The sequence below is a fragment of the Dreissena polymorpha genome, chromosome 1 (genome assembly GCF_020536995.1).
Source record: "Dreissena polymorpha isolate Duluth1 chromosome 1, UMN_Dpol_1.0, whole genome shotgun sequence".
NCBI lineage: Eukaryota > Metazoa > Mollusca > Bivalvia > Myida > Dreissenidae > Dreissena > Dreissena polymorpha.
Genome location: NC_068355.1, coordinates 85,480,927 through 85,502,053, shown reverse-complemented (window position 1 = coordinate 85,502,053; position 21,127 = coordinate 85,480,927). Strand labels below are relative to the sequence as shown.

The 21,127-nt window shown below is 34.2% G+C and overlaps 1 protein-coding gene and 1 long non-coding RNA gene across 2 annotated transcripts in view; both read left to right on the top strand.

Moving 5' to 3' along the window:
* The window catches only part of LOC127838771 (CD82 antigen-like), a 56,653-nt gene that overhangs the window by 21,223 nt on the left and 14,303 nt on the right, over window positions 1-21,127 (top strand). The window contains exons 2-4 of the mRNA XM_052366764.1: window positions 1,870-1,967; window positions 19,291-19,397; window positions 20,777-20,879. Coding sequence (XP_052222724.1) covers window positions 1,908-1,967; window positions 19,291-19,397; window positions 20,777-20,879 — 270 coding nt within the window. The 5' untranslated portion in view covers window positions 1,870-1,907. The remainder of the gene's footprint in view (window positions 1-1,869; window positions 1,968-19,290; window positions 19,398-20,776; window positions 20,880-21,127) is intronic.
* Window positions 4,338-5,268, top strand: LOC127838832 (uncharacterized). Its single transcript, XR_008029983.1, has 2 exons — window positions 4,338-4,483; window positions 4,640-5,268. It is a non-coding gene; the product is annotated as an uncharacterized LOC127838832 (long non-coding RNA).

Genomic DNA, 21,127 nt, shown 5'->3' with positions numbered 1-21,127 from the left:
AAGTCCATCATATGTTCAAAAAACATTGTGTAGACCTGTTTAAGAACATCAGAAGGCAACATGTTGTTCAAAAAAGTTCTTAAAGTGTTCAAGAATAGTTTAAGAATAATTCAAGAACAGGAAAGGTCCTTAAAAAGTTATTGAACTGTTCCTGAAGGCAGTTCTTTAACAGTTCTTGTACAAATGTTCTTAAAATTCTCTAGAACAGGTCAAGAACTCTTACTTACAGTGGTGAAAATACTATGCATATTCATACTAACTTCACAGGTTTCACAAATCTACAAGATTAGTATGCTAGACATTTCAATATTACTTTCAAAAATATTTATGAAACATCTAGCACAAAGGAATTCATGAATTATTCATGATGGATCCTCAAAGTCTGTCTCAGAAAAGTCATTAGAAATACTTGTGCATGAAATGTTCATCACTAAGTATTTATGGTTAGATGAAGAACTGTTCATGAACTTTGAAATGTTCAACAATAATTCATAAACAGTTCATGAACGTGTCTTAAGAACAGTTCATGTCCAAAAGTTCATGAACCAAGCTCAGGAACTTTTTCAGAACCGTTCATGAACAGTTCTTGATTGGCTTGAAGTGTTCATGAAATCATGAACAACATTTCGCCAAGGTAGGCACATTTTATTTCATGTGCAAAATGCGTACAATTTTTCGGACTGTCGTTGTGGATAAAGTATTTTTCGTTGATTATATTATATTTGAAGTTCTTTATAGAAAAAATAGACATACGAATACACGTCCGATGATACTGACGGTGCAGAAAAATCTTTACCAATTTCCTTTCATGAGGCAGAAGACTTGGAGCTTAATTTGATAATAACCTTTCAGTTTGGTATATGTCGGAGTTCAATGTCAGAAAAAAAAATTACTAAAAAAAAATAAAATCCCTACCTACCTACCCACCCAAATTTACCTAGGTCGGGTTATGCCAAACAAACAATTTTTTAAGGATGGCCTTATCCAAGTATTGAGCTATAAGCATTTTTGAAACAAGCAATTTAACTGGCTGTTGTTTCCTAATCATCCAACAAAATGAGTCTTTTAAAATTTGTTTGCAAATGGCTTCTTTATTAACTAATTGAATGTTATCTAAAGAACAAATACTCTCAACAGACTTTGAGGATTGACAAATCAGTGAAGAACAAATGTAAATATGAATTATAGACCAAAAATGATATGAGAAAAAATAATTACAATTTTTGAATGGTTAGGGTAACTGTACTGAAAGGCTGAAGCTTTTGTTATCCATGTGAAAAAGTTGTGAACTTTGAATTCTGTTGCACTGTATCATTAATTGAACACCATAAAAGTGCTTATAGCATATTGTGAAAGTACATTGTATTGCCAACATAGTCAAATATGACTGAGACACAAATGGAGAAAATAATAAAATTACTCAAATGAATAATGTTACATTAACATGATATGTGCATTTGAGTTAAATAAGGTTTTAAGACATAACCCTTTTGTATGCAAGAGGTTTGTTATCCTGGTATGCATGCCTTGTTGCCCCAATTCAGTATTTAGAATGTATCTACCCTCAGACTGGTCAATGATGTGTTAATAGTTCTCTTCAATACAAATAGTAAATTCCTGTGCCCATTCTCACAGCTGGAAAGTTGGTAGATAAAACAAGTTTACAAGTACATATATATATATATATATATATATATATATATATATATATATATATATATATATATATATATATATATATATATATATATATATATATATATATATATATATATATGCAAAAGCCACAATAAATCATCAAAATAATGTACATGTAATTTTTGTTAGCACTTTTTTCTCTTCAAGGAAATATAATGTTTATTATTGTAGATAAACTTGAGAAACTGTGAACTCAGCAAAGCAACAAGATGGGATTTTGTGGAGGATGCTGCAAGCCACTTCTTATCATCTTCAACATCATCTTCTGGGTAAGTGATTTGTACATGATTTGTTGTAAACATGGGTGTAACAACCCTGTTGATGTTTAATTTACAAGAAAGGAAATTTGTTCTTACATGCTCTTCTCACTGAGGCAATTGATGTCAATTGCACTTCTGATGCAAGTGAGTTGCTTATAAATAGCTAGAAATTGCAGCTACATGTATATAACAAGATTAGTCCCTGACTGGAAGTCTAGTATAAGATTATATGAGTCGTGTTCTGAGAAAACTGGGCATAATGCATGTGTGTAAAGTGTCGTCCCAGATTAGCCTGTGCAGTCTGAGACTTCATTTAAACGAAAAATATCATAAAAGCAAACTGCACAGGCTAATCTGGGACAACACTTTACATATGCATTATGCCCAGTTTTCTCAGAACACGACTCATATGAGGTGGTAGTGTTGAGATACAGCCTGCGTTTCACATAATGTAGCTTGAGAAGCAGATGGAGCTCTTATACTTGGCAATACACTCACTGTATATATGCAGTTGTATCCCACAAATACAGTGACTTAGGCCACGACTTTTTTTTTTATTGGTTTACAAAAATTATTTTGAAAATGGTCCATCGGGGGGTCGAAAAAAAAAAAAAAAAAAAAACATCATTGGAAAAAAAAGTTAATACTAATAACATCAGAACAAAGACAACATATCTTTTATAACCTTAAACACAGAGACAAAAAATCAAATTATGCAATGAAACACATCTATATCTTCAAATAAAATGAGTCCTAACAGCACATTATGTAACATCAGGCAATTTTAAACACTGCATTACATGACATGCGTTCTTCTCCCATTAAAACGAAAAACTGCGCTTCATTTCCATAATTGGATGCGCACCATTACGCAATGCGATGCCCGTTGCATAAATCTTATATAAGATAAACTACTCATACACAAATTACCCGGTATGTGTTTGCTCTTACTCGACTTATGAGATCGTACATGAAAAAAAAATCGAGGTAGATCGATTCATGCGTCGTCGCGGTAATGTTTGTCAAAGTTGTTGTTGTCATGAAAACTCGTTGATTTACAACGCAAAACGTCTTATTTGAACTGACGCGAATTAATTTAATCATATTTGTCAACTTCGCTTTTGCTTTATTTTGATAATTTAATCCAAAGTTTAATGTTAGCAAGTGTTTTTTTTTACTGGAATTGTAAACAAGGAGTCGGTTAAAGTCTTCCGAAAATGTGCAGTCTGTGTGAATTGACAGTTTGACGTCATCAAAGGAAAGCCGCTTTCTGTCGGAAGCAATAAAGCGACAAATTTCGCGTCGAAAAAATTGGCTTCCTTTGTCTAGCAATCAACATGCCGAATCAATTGTATGTTTGGTTCTCAATTGCAATCCTCCAATTTAATAAAAGCACGTGCATAGCTCCGCCTTCGAATCTTTTGCAGAGAACGGAGGCGGAGTTTAACGGTTAATTGAGCTAGTGTTTTACTCAAGTTGAGTTCCGATTTGCCGAAATTACTCGGCCCAAAGCGTTGAAACGACAAATACATTTATCAATGATTTTCCGAGATATACCGATTTGTTCCGATTTCCAAACTTTCTGTACAGTTCCTATAAACTATGGCGGACGTGTTTACAAAATTCCTAAACACATATATCGTAAATAATGGCAGTGTTTTATTGGATTATTTATACTAATTATCAAATACTATCGGGTTTGTTTAATATAATTAACATGTTAAACAATATAGTTGCGTCACAGACACGGAAATAAATTTTGATGGGGTCGACATTTGACTGACGCTGATTTTCTTATTGTCTGTAATTTTTACCCGAAATAAATTTTGAGAAGTGCCCATAAAAGGACTGGTACATAATGTGTCACATTGAAAAATATCCCGATCTCTGCAATTGAATATATGTGAACCAATCGTTGATTGTACTTACTTGATTTTATTCGCAACCGTACTCAAACCGGATCGTTTTTTTTTCTCGTTTCGCTCGTTTTGCAGTGCGGTCGGGAATAAAATATTTAAAAAAAAGACGATTTTCCGATTTTATTTTTTTTCCCATTTTCCAAAAATTAGGGTCGGCGGTTTTGTAAACCAAGAAATATAAAAGTCGTGGCCTTAATGACTTGCTTGCAGCAGTTATTTTTCCTTCATTATAAAGTAACAGTAAAAGATGTTTTCCCAATGGAGGAAAAACTTCAAACCTCCCCATTGCACGCCGGGTATGCGAATACTTCGTTTACGGATGGCACTTCACTTACAGAGAACAACAAACGCCACGCGCGAGAGGTGAGTTCTTCAGCTTTTTATACGCCCGTATAAAATACGGGACGTATTATGTGAAACCCCTTGGCGGGCGGCGGGCGGGCGGCGGGCGGGCGGCGGGCGGCGGGCGGCGGGCGGAAGGCATCACTTTGTCCGGACTCTAATTCAAATTGTATTCATCCGATCTTCACCAAACTTGGTCAGCAGTTGCATCTAGTTGATATCTAGGCCAAGTTCGAATATGGGTCATGCCGGGTCAAAAACTAGGTCATAGGGTCAATAAGTGCATTTTCAAAGGGGCCACTTTGTCCGGACTCTATTTCAAATTGTATTCATCCGATCTTCACCAAACTTGGTCAGCAGTTGCATCTAGTTGATATCTAGGCCAAGTTCGAATATGGGTCATGCCGGGTCAAAAACTAGGTCATAGGGTCAATAAGTTCATTTTCAAAGGGGCCACTTTGTCCGGACTCTATTTCAAATTGTATTCATCCGATCTTCACCAAACTTGGTCAGCAGTTGCATCTAGTTGATATCTAGGCCAAGTTCGAATATGGGTCATGCCGGGTCAAAAACTAGGTCATAGGGTCAATAAGTGCATTTTCAAAGGGGCCACTTTGTCCGGACTCTATTTCAAATTGTATTCATCCGATCTTCACCAAACTTGGTCAGCAGTTGCATCTAGTTGATATCTAGGCCAAGTTCGAATATGGGTCATGCCGGGTCAAAAACTAGGTCATAGGGTCAATAAGTGCATTTTCAAAGGGGCCACTTTGTCCGGACTCTATTTCAAATTGTATTCATCCGATCTTCACCAAACTTGGTCAGCAGTTGCATCTAGTTGATATATAGGCCAAGTTCGAATATGGGTCATGCCGGGTCAAAAACTAGGTCATAGGGTCAATTAGTGCATTTTCAACGGCGCCACTTTGTCCGGACTCTAATTCAAATTGTATTCATCCGATCTTCACCAAATTTGGTCAGAAGTTGTGTCTAGATGATATGTAGGTCAAGTTCAAATATGGGTCATGCCGGGTCAAAAACTAGGTCACGAGGTTACTTAGTGCATTTCAAGCATTTAGCATGGTGTCCGCTCTCTAATTGAAGTAGTTTTCATCTGATCTTCACCTAATTTGGTCAGAAGTTGTGTCTAGATGATATGTAGGTCAAGTTTGAACATGGGTCATGCCGGGTCAAAAACGAGGTCACATAGTGCATTTCAAGCATTAAGCATGTTGTCCGCTCTTTAATTGAAGTAGTTTTCATCTGATCTTCACCAAATTTAGTCAGATGTTACATCTAAGTGATATCTAGGTCAAGTTCAAATATGGGTCATGCCGGGTCAATAACTAGGTCTTGAGGACACTTTCAAGCATTGAGCATGGTGTCCAAAACCCTCGAACGGGCGTATCTTGTGACAGTTTGGCACTCTTGTTTGTATTTATGTTCTGTTTATTTGGTTTTTAGACACAGGACATTGTTTGGGTGATTAATGGTATAGCACTTCGTATTGCGAAGAAAGAAATTCTCGAAAAACGGTGAATTATTTAAAAAAAAACGATAAAAGTCCATCGATAATCAGCATGAATTGAATGATCAGTACATATTTAAACAAAATAAACATACTTGGAAATAAATCAAGAACGTGCTTACAATTCGAAATAAAAGATCAATATATCCAGTAATGTTACAACATGTTACATTTCAGTTTACTAATGTATTTGAGAAAATTCAAATGTTTTAAGTGTCGCATGCACATTTTTCATCTGCACTTCGTTTACCGATCATCTAAAAAACAATGGCACTTCGTTTCCCGACATCTAGACACTTTTTTCCAGATATAACACACTCGTTTTTTGTGAATCAAAAATGCAGAATTCGCTGTGGAATACTGTTAAAGTAAGCAGGCAATAAATAAAAATGTATGTACTTAGTACGCAAATAAAAAAAGAATTACCGAAGCATGTTCTTATCCCTTTGAAATATGATTATGATTTGGTATAAATGTGAAAGATAAATGTTAAACAAATTGGATATGTCTAATGAGTAAAATCTATATGACCATATATTTTAAATTACGTTCTAAGCGGTTGATCTAAAGCATTTATCTTTATGTCCAAATGAAGGTACTAAGGCTATTTACTTATATATTAGATAGCATGTCATGAATAATCACTCTGCTTAAACTGCCTCTCAGAGATTAATATCAGCAGCGATGCAGGTTCGAAATTCTATTGGAACTTTTTGGCTCAATGCCAATAAACGAAAATAGCAATAAAAGAACGGGTGGGGTTGATATAATCACACGACAGTGGTGTAAAAATTATGCATATCCGTCTTTGTTTTTAATAAAAACACAACACATGCTATCCAAAATAGCACCCTAAACTTCGTTTGTGGGTGTATACTAAGTACTGACTCCATAATATGACATTTAAACATTTTATGTACGCATTCCTTTTTTCCAGAATCAGTTGTTTTTACGATTTAATTTTAACCGTGATTCTTAAAACTCAACCAATACAGTGATTTAGGGTCAGGTGAATCGCACTTCGAGCAAACGTTAGCGTTGCGTAAAGGGAAGTGCTCCCTATAATCAGGGCTCAACATTAAGGGAGTTTTACCATTCTCTTTTAATTGTGTTGCTACGCATAAGTATCGTCTTGATGATGCGATTCAAATAAGCACAACCGACATAGGATTTTATGAAGAACAAATGTGTATTTGCCTCATAAAGACCCCTTCACTACCGTTATCTAGAGCCCTGCTATAAGTAAAATTAAACACGATTGTGTTGATCCGCATTATCCGTACACATTTATTTAAAGGCTCTATAAAGGTCATAAATCCAATTATTATGCATATCAACTGGTCTAATTTTTACCTAATTTCAATTACTTTTGCATAAAAACTGCTAATAACACAGTTTATGTACAGCGTTGTCAAGAATTATGGGAGATAAACCCGTTTCATAATTGGAAGAAATGTTTACATTTTTGCATCTAACGTGATGTGTAGCCTCAGAGCGTTGACATATGCTAAAAAAAGCCGAAAGAAAATTCAATTTTATTTCTACTTTAACAACTTTTTACCAGCAGAAAGTAACTTATCAGATCACTACAAACGTTTTAACCATTTAGAAAATACCCACTTTGTGAGTGATGACGGAAAACGTTCAAAGTCGTCGTTATATTTTTGGTGATCTGAGTCACTTTCACTTTCTCTTTCGCGAGTAAACAGCAATGTAAATAAACTGATTGTTTGTAAACACAATTGACTTGGAGGACACTTAATTTTGAGCTCAAAACAAGTTGTATTGCTCATTTTTTTATTATTATGTCCAATAGCATATATATATATATTGTTTTTTGATAACCTTTATAAATAAAATATGAAAAAAATATTTTAAAATGTGTAAATAATTACGTATATTCACCTTTATAGAGCCTTTAATAATAAATATGATCTTATTTGAAAATTGCAATTATAATAAACATAGTATAAATTAATAGTAATGTGATTTTTGAAAAATATATTTTAAAATGTTTCGTATGAATAGCCATAATATAAATAAATGCATTTAAGATAGAAGATAAAACTCAGTTATTAGAGTGCCCGCTTTGTTGAAAGTCTCCGTAATCTGAAGTGCCCTTTATCGGGAAACAAAGTGCCTGCAACTTTATGTATGCCACCTATTACAACATGCACTATCTTTGTTTATATTTCACTGAATACTATCAAAATTTCAGTATTTGAAGCACGGTGATAACTCTACATGCTGGAATAGCAAACAATTTCTTGCAATAATTCTTAGTAGTTTTATTTTGTTAAAATGTTTACTGTTCATTCAGTTTATGCTGTTTTCCGATCGAATTTTCTATTTTTTGGGCAAAACTGTACCATTCTTCCGTGAAATTTGCGTGAAATTGTGTATACCCAATACAAAAGGATACACCATTTATCAACTCGACCATGTGTCTTGTCTTAAAAACTAATCTTTAGGATATAACTTTAAATAAAACAGAGGAACTTACCTCTAGCGCGTGGCGTTTGTTGTTCTCTGTTAGTGAAGTGCCATCCGTAAACGAAGTATTCGCATACCCGGCGTGCATTGCCATCTCAACAACTCTTTAAAGGAAGGACAATTGTGTCAATATCTTTCCAAGAGTGCACTGTCTGCATGTGAACAAATACAATGAGCTCTGAAACTGAACATTAACTGCAAAATGCATGTACATGTATGTGAATTAGCCATTTATACATTTTACAATAAAAAATGCAAAACAGAATACACCTACACTCCAAACATTCAGGACATTCCCCTAATGATTGATAATTGACTTTGTAGTGTATTCATCTTCTCTGTTCATTGCTGACATAATTGGTTTAAGAATCTAATGCTATTCATATAGTCAATTCATTATGTGTGTATTTGTTTAGTTATGATCATTATTACATGTTAAGTGTGTAATTAAATGAATGATTAAATAGTAAATTATCTCAAGTTATTAATTTGTTTGAAATTAAAGATTTATAAAGGCTGTAATTTCCATTAATTACTGATTTATCATTTATTTTTTATTATCTGTATTCCGGTAGTTTAGCCCAAGGTGTAATATGTGTCTGTCTCATGGGAAAACCGGGTTTGATGCATGTGGGTAAAGCGTTGTCCCTGATGACCCTATACGGACTGCATAAGCTAATCTGGTTTGATACTTTCAGCACAATATCATGCGTTAGGCCCTGTTTTCCCAGGGACTGCCTCATATGAATGTTCAGTTTTGATCCTAGCCACATTGATCCTTTAACTTAGTAAATTATATTTGCAAATTGTATGCAAGCATGCAAAACAAAGTTTGAAACCATTTATTTGATCTGTAAAGAGTACTTACATTTGAGATATGGGGGAGATTTCAATGCTTGATCACCATCCTTGATGGCAGTGTTCCCACCGGACTTAAGTTTCCATTATACCATAATTATGCGATCCTCTTTTAAGATACAAACAATCTTTAACAACAGCATTTATCCAATCATCATATCAGATTTGATGCAATACAAAATTAGACCCTGTGGGAGAAACTAGTCCAACAAATGTGTGCAATATGACGAGTTTATTGTGTTGCTTGCTTTGACATTATGTGGTGTATATCATATTATTAAGCATTTTCTCTTGTATTTTTTAAATAAAGACGTCAACTGATTGTATTAATAGAATAGCGTAAGATAATTATTTTTCTTTGCTTCGACCATTCCCTAAGGATTGCCATGGATTGTTGCTAAGAAACTCAGACCCTTACTCTGACTCAAGTATCATCTTTATAACCTATCAATCTAAAATAAGATTAGTATCAAAAAGAAAAGTGATTATTCCCTATTATGAAAAGTAATTACATGTATTCCCTATATAATATCTTGTTCACATTATTTATTTGATCAAAACTGTACAGCACAATATGTTTATTTCACTATTATTATCATTAATGTAATTTATTGGTTATTAACAAGGGAAACTCCCAGTCATGAAACCTGTCAGCAAGCTTGTTAAATGATCATTTAATGTACTTGTTACCTGTCAGTTTGCAAGTGACTTTTTCCTTGCGGTTTTGATGGAAAATACAACCCAATGTTACGCTTTTTAAGCCAGTTTGTTTTTCTACTGTTTACGAAGAGAATTTGTTTTTAGGCATCACGTTTTAACCTTGTTTTATTTACTGTCACGACACCTGAGTGGATAAGTTAATTAATATTTTTGTCAACAAAATCCTGTCATGATTTCATCAGCCTTTAATGAGCCAATAGCTGCGATGGTCATAGTAATTGTCTCCGTATTTATCCAAGACAGAGTGATGCTTTCATTTATATTCCATAATATGGGTAGTACATATATACATGTATGGTTAGTACATTCAACTTAAAATCATGCTTTTCATGCACAAACCACATAATGACATGTGCACTTCAATTATCATGACATGATCTGTGTTTTTTAGCCGGATTTTTTTCGAAAAAATCTCGGCTTATAGATTGATGTTGTCGGGCGGGCGGGGGGGGCGGGCGGGCGGGGTGGCGGCGTGCTCGAAAATGTTAAAGTTCTTATTTCATGGTATAACTTTGGTATGCTTGGACCTAGAGTCTTCAAACTTGACATGAAGGTTGGCCAGGATTAACAGATGACCACTGGTCATTTCAAGGTCATTCATTTGAAGGTCAAGGTCACTGTGACCTTCAATATAAAAAATGTTAAAGTTGTTATAACTTTGGTATGCTTGGACCTAGAGTCTTGAAACTTGACATGAAGGTTGGCCATAACTAGTTAGTAACCACTGGTCATTTCAAGGTCATTCATTTGAAGGTAAAGGTCACTGTGACCTTGAATGTAAAAATGTTAAAGTTCTTATTTCATGGTATAACTTTGGTATGCTTGGACCTAGAGTCTTCAAACTTGACATGAAGGTTGGCCAGGATTAACAGATGACCACTGGTCATTTCAAGGTCATTCATTTGAAGGTGAAGGTCACTGTGACCTTCAATATAAAAATGTTAAAGTTGTTATAACTTTGGTATGCTTGGACCTAGAGTCTTGAAACTTGACATGAAGGTTGGCCAGAACTAGTAAGTAACCACTGGACATTTCAAGGTCATTCATTTGAAGGTCAAGGTCACTGTGACCTTGAATGTAAAAATGTTAAAGTTGTTATAACTTTGGTATGCTTGGACCTAGAGTCTTGAAACTTGACATGAAGGTTGGCCAGAACTAGTAAGTAACCACTGGACATTTCAAGGTCATTCATTTGAAGGTCAAGGTCACTGTGACCTTGAATGTAAAAATGTTAAAGTTCTTATTTCATGTTATAACTTTGGTATGCTTGTACCTAGAGTCTTCAAACTTGAAATAAAGATTGGCCAGTACTAGAAGATGACCACTGGTCATTTCAATGTCATTCATTTGAAGGTCAAGGTCACTGTGACCTTAAATGTTAAAATGTTAAAATTGTTATAACTTTGGTATGCTTGGACATAGAGTCTTCAAACTTGACATGAAGGTTTGCAAGCACACTTAGATGACCACTGGTCATTTCAAGGTCATTCATTCTAAGGTCAAGGTCACTGTGACCTTGAATGTAAAAATGTTAAAGTTCTTATAACTTTGGTAGGTAAAAATGTTAAAGTTCTTATTCCATGTTATAACTTTGGTATGCTTGTACCTAGAGTCTTCAAACTTGACATAAAGGTTGGCCAGTACTAGAAGATCACCACTGCTCATTTCAATGTCATTCATTTGAAGGTCAAGGTCACTGTGACCTTCAATGTTAAAATGTTAAAATTGTTATAACTTTGGTATGCTTGGACCTAGAATCTCAAACTTGACGTAATGGTTTGCAAGCACACTTAGATGACCACTGGTCATTTCAAGGTCATTCATTTCAATGTCATTCATTTGAAGGTCAAGGTCACTGTGAACTTAAATGTTAAAATGTTAAAATTGTTGTAACTTTGGTATGCTTGGACCTAGAATCTCAAACTTGACGTAAAGGTTTGCAAGCACACTTAGATGACCACTGGTCATTTCAAGGTCATTCATTTGAAGGTCGAGGTCACTGTGACCTTGGATGTAAATATGTTAAAGTTGTTAATACTTTGGTATGCTTAGACCTAGAGTCTTCAAACTTGATATGAAGGTTGGCCAGAACTAGTAGATGACCAAACTTTCCTAATTGTCAATTCAAGTTCATATTTGTGACCTTAAATGTTATTGTTGTTCATGTATATGCATGCATTCAAAACATAACACAAGGTTTGCTCATGCCTTGAAAAGTACTTACATTTCATTTTGACCTTTGAACAATATTTCAGTAATTTTAAGTATTGCATTGACAAAAACACGAAAGGTACTTTCCTGTCATTTAAATCAAAAATCTGGCTTCAATGCGGTCATCTCCGACCGCGGAACTCTTGTAAATAACTATTGTCCCCAAGGTGGTGTATTAATTAAATTGCGGTTTCTTTTTGACATTTTGCCCATCACAATCAGCACATTCATTGTCATTAGCGTAAAGCAAATTGTTTTCTGTATTAAGTCTATACATTGGTTGCATGGTTAGTTGGTCTGTCAAACTGCACAGGTATCTTTTGTGGTTCAAACAAGCCTCTTCGTGCTATGAACATGAACATTGGATAGAAATGTTGTTTATACTGTGTAGAAGCAGGAGATGTCTCAAACTTGGGATGTGGGATAAAATTTAAGCAATTTATTGCCAGTTTGGGGGAAAACAAGTCTGTATGAACAACTCAGAACATGAACATATTATGTTATTCATGAATTTAGCTTAGTTTAATATATATATTTGATTTGTTAACCGTTCAACATCTTCAATTTTACTTACATGCAATGAAAATGAACTGTAGAGCATGACAAACAGAATTAAGCTGTAAATGCTTATGAATTGAAATCAGACCAATTTTTTCTTTTTCCATATATGTTCATTTAATGAGTGCAACATCCTAACAAAACAGGAAGCAATTTTCATCCTGTTACAATCAAGTCTTTAAAGTCTTTATACTCATGTACGCTGAAAGTGTTCTGCGAAAAACTGTTTGTTCCGTCAATGAAACAGGAAGTAATAATTAGTCCAATACATAACTGTTTGCATTCTCAAGATAGCGGCTGTTTGTTTGTGCATTTTTGTTATTAAAAAAATGGGGGAGGGGCAGGTGGGCCAGGCTTTTACCATTTATTTGTCTGTCTGGAACATATGTGCTGTCAGATAATTTCATAATTCTTCAATGCTTGTCTTCTTTTTTTTTCTTTGATTAATAGTTGAAAATTTGTATAATATGCTTACTCAAGTTACTGTCTTAAACCATTCAGTGAAGCATGGATATCGCAATGATCCTCAAATACACTGTACATGGTGAGATAATAACTTCATAAAATGGCCAGCTTGTTTACCTAAAATACCTTGTCATATAATGCATGCATTTACCATGTTTTATTTTGGTCAGATTTGGGGCAGAAATTCTTACCTGCACCCAATCTCAATTATTTTTTTCAACTTATGACTGCTTAAAGTTCTAAATTGAACATTTCTAAAACACAAAATTGTGTTGTCTTTTTAAGAACCAACATTCAGTTCATCTCCCTCTTCACTCACTGGTGTATGGTTGAGCCTAATGCAATATAATGGTAAAACACTTTTATTCTCAATTGTATAATATTTCTAAGCAAAAAAAACAACAAGATAAATTTCCCAATTTACGGAAGGGTGATTTTTTCAATCCAATGGTCCTAAGCCTAATTCCAGCATACTTTTAATACAATCATAAACATAATGCTGGTGTCCCTAAATGTATGCCTTCAGTGTTTGCCTATTAACTTTGTGTCTCGAAGGAAGTTATATTTTATCATACATATTTGTATGCCCTCAAGTATATCCTCTTACAATGAATTCTAACTTGACATTATACCATCATATCCAACTGCATGATATATACAAATTTTGACTTAAATGTATCCCAATGGTATATCGGCATTCACTGGCATATACATGATAATGCTAATCTCCTTCATGCGATAACCTGTACATGTATATGTGTGTTGTTCGGTCAACACTAAAGTGCAGTGCAGTATTATACATAATTGGTAGAGCAGAACAGACTTAGACATTTAATCAGTGCTTTCCACAGGATTTTTGTCAGGTGCCTTTATATAACAACACTCGCCAGCTTAGTGTTGTTTTTTTACAAGTTATCAGCAATACAAATCTAATGACTTTGTAACGTGCTCATGCTTTGTCGTTATGATAATTGCTAAATTAGTTGACATTCTTCAGAAAAATTGTTTTAAAAAGTTATTTGAAAAATAAAAATCACCACTTATATATCAGTGTGTTTACATCCATTAACATCAATTTGTGAACCCCATAAAGTCACATGATCCTGCAGCCTGTTCACTGTAAGGACAAAAGACAGATTTGATTGGCTGTAATCGTTCGAAGTCGCCATGAAATGACTGGTTTAAAAAAAGGTGAGGCTTTAAAAATGGATGCTTACAAAAGATTCAGTACATGAAAAAAAAAAAGATTAAAGGATGCAGTGGGAAAAAAATCTTTAGTACCAAAGCCATTGAGAAGAGTTCTTTGGAGATTGGAATGCTTCTCTGAAATTGAAAAGGCCAGACATAAATGGGTTTCATTTTGCAACTGCTCTAATGCAGAGAATCCATTAAATATGAAAATCAAAGCGCTGAAGGCACTGAAGATGTTAGCTATTGCATAATTTAACACGCAATTCATTTTTCAAAATCAATCGCAAGTTTGAAATTAACACACGCCATTCAACTTTATAAAGTGTGTGTCATAGCGCACGGGTCGAGTTTTGTGTGCACTTTTTATCATCCTTATTATTTCATAGAAATAACTTAGACAAAATAAAAACAATTTGCTTTTTGGACGTTCTGAAAGCATAGAAAGTATGATGAAAATGGTAATGAGAACTTAATATAAAGAAAATTTGAAGTCACCGTCATATTAAAGGAATATTTTTTTAAATATCAAATAACTACTGTGAAACCATTATTATTCGTCAGACATTAATTTTTGTCTTTTTCGTCCTTCGACCGATGGACGAATTCAAGATCCTAACGAACAATCATGTCCCATATTTGAAACAAATAAGACTGAATTACCGTAGGCATGAGGCATTTAAATCCAGCGTTATCCACGCATATACACAGGGCTCAAAATTAACACTCGCACACTCGCAAAATGCGAGTAAAAAAAAGATTGCAAGGTAAGTTATAAGCTACTAGTATTTTTTACAAGTAAAGAAATAGTGAAAAAAAGAGTAATATTGATAAATTCGTTCGACGGCATGAACGTTAAACCATAGGTCAATTTTTTGAACGTCCGAATACCCATATGCGGAAGCGGGCACCTTGTTTGTAGACCGGTATACTTATAGTACAGATACCCGGATGGTATTGATACAAAGAACATGAAACAGTCGACTATTCACACTCAAGTTAAATCCGGTTTTAACACAAAGGGGTGTACATTATACAGTGTACTGACAACTGACATTTCCTGTAAAACGCGAATGCAATAAGGCTGTATCGAATGTGTCGACTTCGTTTAGGTATAATAGTGTTGATTAGCGCTAATTGTTAACAACTTTATTACCCATTGTGTGTATTGTGTTTTTCAGGGGTGTTGCAGATTATACAACCAACACACTGCGAATCCGGATAAAAGACAATACTATTAAACACAATTTAAATATGACGATGTGTGATCAACACCTGACTGAAATATATTCTGCGCTTTTATTACAAATTAATAAAGAACATATTGATTTGTGTTTGGTTGTTTGGTTTTAACTGCATCTACTATTTTTGTACATATACATAAAAACCCGTACCTCTGTTTTATTTTATAGCAAAAACATTTTTTTTATTTTTTTGTTAAAAATTTAATACTGTTGTTTATCAATAAATGCAGCGTTCCATTAAGACAAACAAAAATAATTTGCTTACGCTAATTATAACCCATAATGTTCGCACCTTCTCTTATTGGCGCCGATAAAGGTAAGATTGTTATCAGTTTGACCGTGATTGTAATGGAAAAAGACTAATTGGCAATTGGCTTCGTTGTTTAAAACACTCGTTAACGGTTATTCAGTCGCACTTATCGGCCAATCATAACAAAGAACGTGTCAATGACATAACATAATAAGGGACAGTTACTATCACCGAAATAACAGACTTGTTAATTGGCATATGCCAAACAAGGCCCACCTCCTGCAAGTGACTACCAAGTGTCACCCCTCTTTCCCCAGCACGATTTTTTTCGCAACCGCATATTACATGTATTACAAACAAATGGGACGCTTTTTTTTTCAAAACCAGAAATGGACGAATTTAAGTGCTGACGAAATAGTCATTTTTTTAAAAAGGACGAAATTTCGTGCTGACGAAAATAAATGGTTTCACAGTATCTCACCAAGAATATAAATTCATAATGAAAATTCCGTGTACAAAACTTTTGATTTTTGACACCATATACAAATTCAAAATATACAATAATCTTCGTATCTTGTATATGGAGGAATAAAAGTATATAAACATTTCTGTTTATGCTTTACTTGTTACCCGAGCAGTTCACACGGTGTCAACAACGCTGACATAAACATAGGTATAGAGCACTAATGCGCTTTTAGGCGTAGCTGTTTTACTCAGTTTTCATCTTAGTGACTTTTACATAACGCCAACAGACAAGCATGAATATTTTCGAATATTTAATAAGCTGATTCGAGATACAACCTCTGAATTTTTGCTACATCACTGCGTATGTGCTCAATTCAAAGGATGTAGCACTGTTCAGTGTAAGGAATTCCGGACTACTCTCTGTATGCTCAAACGACACAAATTGTGGCCCTGTTACAATTACGCGTTACAATCCATCTCGCAGAATTTCACTTTCGCCTCCAAGATGAGAAAACAATCATTAGCGAAACAGTATAGTGTCACGATAAGAGAAAATTGTTTAATAATCATACCACAATGTTTGCCGTACTTGGTCAGCACGTCTGGAAATCATTCCTTAATGTGTGGATAGACTGCCATTATTAACAAGTTTGCTATTTTGAATTCAATTTTGTATCAAAAAGCATTGTTCTTAAATGTGGAATTTTCAATTCGCAATGAGATTTGTAATGACCCTCGTCATGCGAAAATGGGTCTTATTCCATATGTGCCCATCATATAAATAGCCCTGAAGTAACCCAGCTATCCCTCCTTCTTGTAAGGAGAAATATAATATATTGAGTGATTTTATAGCGAACAGCATCGCCTATGGCCTGATTGCGCAAAAGCTCATGTTGGGTTTAAAAAATGCTTGCCGAAACGCATAAGATCCATTTTCGCATGACGGCGCTATTGACGTGTGATTTCAATGTGTCGAAAGAAAACTGCGTTTAAATGAGATATCGACATACGATATATTTTGATAGTGAAGAAAGATACTCATAACAAGGCATATGAGGACACATATGAAGTGCTCTCCCGTAGTATATTTTTTATCTACTCACACTAATGTGTGGTTTGAAAATGCTAACACACATTTCATGCGGTGAATATGCAACTTACAAGTGAAAAACACAACACAATAGTTTAACTTTTGTTTAATTGTATTTATTTATTTAGAAAAGTAAATTGCAAACTTTATTTCAAAGTCAGGGTATACGCGGACTACAATTTTAAAAGATATTTATTGTTATAAATATATTTAATATAATTTATTTAGTTGTTTTCGGTTTTAGCGATTATAAAGCATTTTCGAGGTTGCCTATAGTATGCCTGTAGTAATTGATGAACTCATATCCAACTGTCTATGTATTGAGAACTGTGAATATAAACAAGCTAAACCTTCTACTAACCTTCTACTATTGCGTTGCTAGCACCCGTAAATACAAAAGATCGCCGCTATCTGTTGAGAACCAAAGAACGTTTTCCAGAAATACCCGCTGTAGTAGCATGAACGAGGCTACGAAACAGGTCATTTGTATTATTATTATCAATTTTTTGTTATATTCGGGTTTAGCAATTATGAAACTTTTTTTTTGTTTTTGTCTGTTGTATTTCTGAAGTTATTGTTGAACTTATGTTCAACGTTTTATAAATTGAGAAAATAAATAAGTGTTAACTTTTTCCCGAATCTTTTAATAGCCTCAATTTACGAATGACCTGTACTACGTCATTTAGGTGTATGTGAGAGCTTAACCTATTGCGTTGTTATCGCTCTTGGACTTTCCTTTGTTTATCGATAGGCGCATCTATTAATAGCCTCATATTATGAATGGACTGAGCATAAATACTACGTCATGAAGAAGCTGCAGAAAGTGGACTTTTATTCATTCATAAACAATCTCCTCCTCGACACATACAATACGATCGTTGTCTATTGATTCTTTTCTATAAAAGCACCGTTCGCAACTATTGCATTTAACACGATATTAATATCATGTTTCCATTTGTGAATGAATATAATTGGAGACTCAAACCTCTTGCATAAATTATACAACTCTTTCTCGCGCGGATACGCGTAGTAAGCGGGTATTGGGCTCCTAGTAGCTAAGGCTTATCAACCTGAATTTTAGACTAATCACCTAAGACAAGTGACCGTCTAAAAACAGAATATATGTTTAAAAATCATCGGAAAAATGTTATCATTTGCAAAATAAAAAACAAATGCAACCAATAATAATTAAATTTCTGATCATTTTAGCGTACGAAACTGCAAATATAAATTATGTTTCAAAGTTAATCTTTTAAAATAATTTTCTTTTAATTTTGTGGTTAAGAACTATTACAAAACTACAAATGTATATGACTTAAATGTATACTATGATTATTTTCATTAGTTCTATACTGATTACAAAATTTCTTGTCACTTTTGTTCATTATACAACTATCAACTTACTCTAAGGAGCTTCTCTGTGGCTTTTTGCTGACACCCATTCCCTTCCATGGCCACCTATTGGAGGCCCAAGGCCGCCCCCTTGATCCCAGCCAAAAGTTAGCTTATTCAAGAGCTTCAACTTTCATCCATGATACAAAATGGTAAAAAAAACACATAGGTGATAAATTTTGCAGGGTTTTTTTTGGCCCGATTTTATAGCCGAAATTCGGCTATGTTCCCAATCCCAAAAAGTATACTTTTTTTCCCAAAATGTGGCAAAAAATTCCCAATTGCCAAAAAAAAAATAAAAAAAAATTATTATTATTTTTTTTTTTTTTAAACAAGTCTTATGTGTATTTTATCTCAATTTTAATTCAATTACATCTAACAAAGTATTATATGATTTTTTTTCTTTTAATTTGAATGATTATAAAGAGTTAAATCAAATTTAGTATTTCCCTTATCAGTGGACTTTTCGTGTGGAAAAAAAGGCTAATGAATTTATTTTCCCAATTTCATGAAAATGCTGATAAAATTCCCTATTCCAAAGCCATGGGCTATCTTCCCAAAAAGTGGGAAAAAAAACCTGTTTTGTAGCCACCTCGTTTGTGATTTCAGCTGTCTGGGGCAGCCATTTTGGGTATTGGAGTGTGGATGATTGTGGACAAAAACATTGCGAGCTACTTTGAAGTCCTTAACATTGACACGCATGACAAGTTCTTCAGGTATGTAGTCTTGTTATGATTGAAACACTAGCAATAATTTCTGGAATTAATAGTTACAGGCATCATATTTTTGTTGTCCATTTTAGCGGAGATTATAAATATTACAAACACGTTCGTCAAGGTTGGTGAAGATTTGATGAAAACTATTCAATTTCAATGTTTGATTTTAAATAATTAAAGTGCATTAACCTTAGTTGACTTGAATTGAATTTTTATCTGCCAGTTTGGATTCTCAACGGGTGTGCAGAGACTCTTAATCTTACAAAAAATAAAAGCAGACGTCTAGTACATCATATTCCAAAGAGGTTTTACATAGTTTATACATATCTAATACAGGACTGTAACTCATTTTACCACAACATTCTTGTTGAAAATTGTCAACAAATCTACATTATTTTGAACTCCCTTGCAAAAATATTTACTTGCAAAACGATTTTCAAATACACAACCAATTCCATAATTATTCCTTAAATTTTAATTGATAGCAAAGACAGTTGATTCTTAGGATAAAAGTCAACACCTTTCTAGTTTTTTCTTGATCATGCACTGCAAATTCTTAATGCAACGTTTTAACAATGATGAATACTAAGCGGTGGATGAAGTCTGTGGTAGCTTCATGTTTGTATACAGTCAAAACAGTGGTCAGTCAAGGTAAATGGACAAAGTGACCATTGTTGACAAGTGACCGCTGTTTTCGGATCACCACTTTTAAGATGGTTGGTCAGTTAGTATAGTATTGCCATGTTGTTACCCCACCCAGTTGTTTTCACAGTGTAAAACAAATGCAAATTGCCAATAACTTAGGATAATAAAATTAATAACCGCTTTTGAATAAAACAAAATAATATCTTATAAATTGATTTAATTTTCTACATAGTTTTTAACTAATTAATCTGAACACCTGACTCGTGACCGTTGTTCTCAGTTCAAAAATGACTTTCGGAGTGAAATATACTGGTCCTTGGTCGTTGATCATTCTCGAGTGTAATATAGAGTGATTTTTGTTGGGGGAATCCAAACTGACCATTTTCTGCAGTTGACCGTTGTTCTCAGTTGACTGCTAGGTTAGTTTTGATTGAAGGTGCCTTTTTGGCTTGCATGTTCATCAAGTTTGGAAATGAATTGATAAAAACTGTTGTCAATAATTGAACTTTGCCTTAATTTTATTGGGTTTACAGCAAATAATTATACTAGTGAAGACAATATGAAAATTGTAAGACTTATAGAGTTGGAGAAAAAGTGGTCATCATAAATAAGACCAAATAACAATTAACAAAACATAGCTATCTTTTATGATTAAAGGCGATTGTAAGAAGTAAATTTTTAGTAAGCACATTTAACATAAGTTAGTAAATAAATGACATAATTTCTATTTGTAGGTATACAGCATACCTTCTGATTGCTTTTGGAGTGTTTGTGTTCCTGGTGGGATTCTGTGGCTGTTGTGGAGCAATCAGGGGCAGCAAATGTCTCCTTGGCATGGTAATACCAGGGATGTGATACGTCATCCTTTCACCTGATTTCCTCCCTTTCAATGTCAAACTAATTTTACAAATAGTTATCAAATTTAATGGATCCATGTGCAAATGAAGATTTTAGGTGAACCTTGTATGGGGTAGGGCATTCTCCTCCCCTGAGGTGGCTCTTAAATCACATCCCTGTGAAACATGCTACAAAGTAGGCACCAAATAGTCATTCACATTCAACATGGATGAAATGTCTTTAGCTCA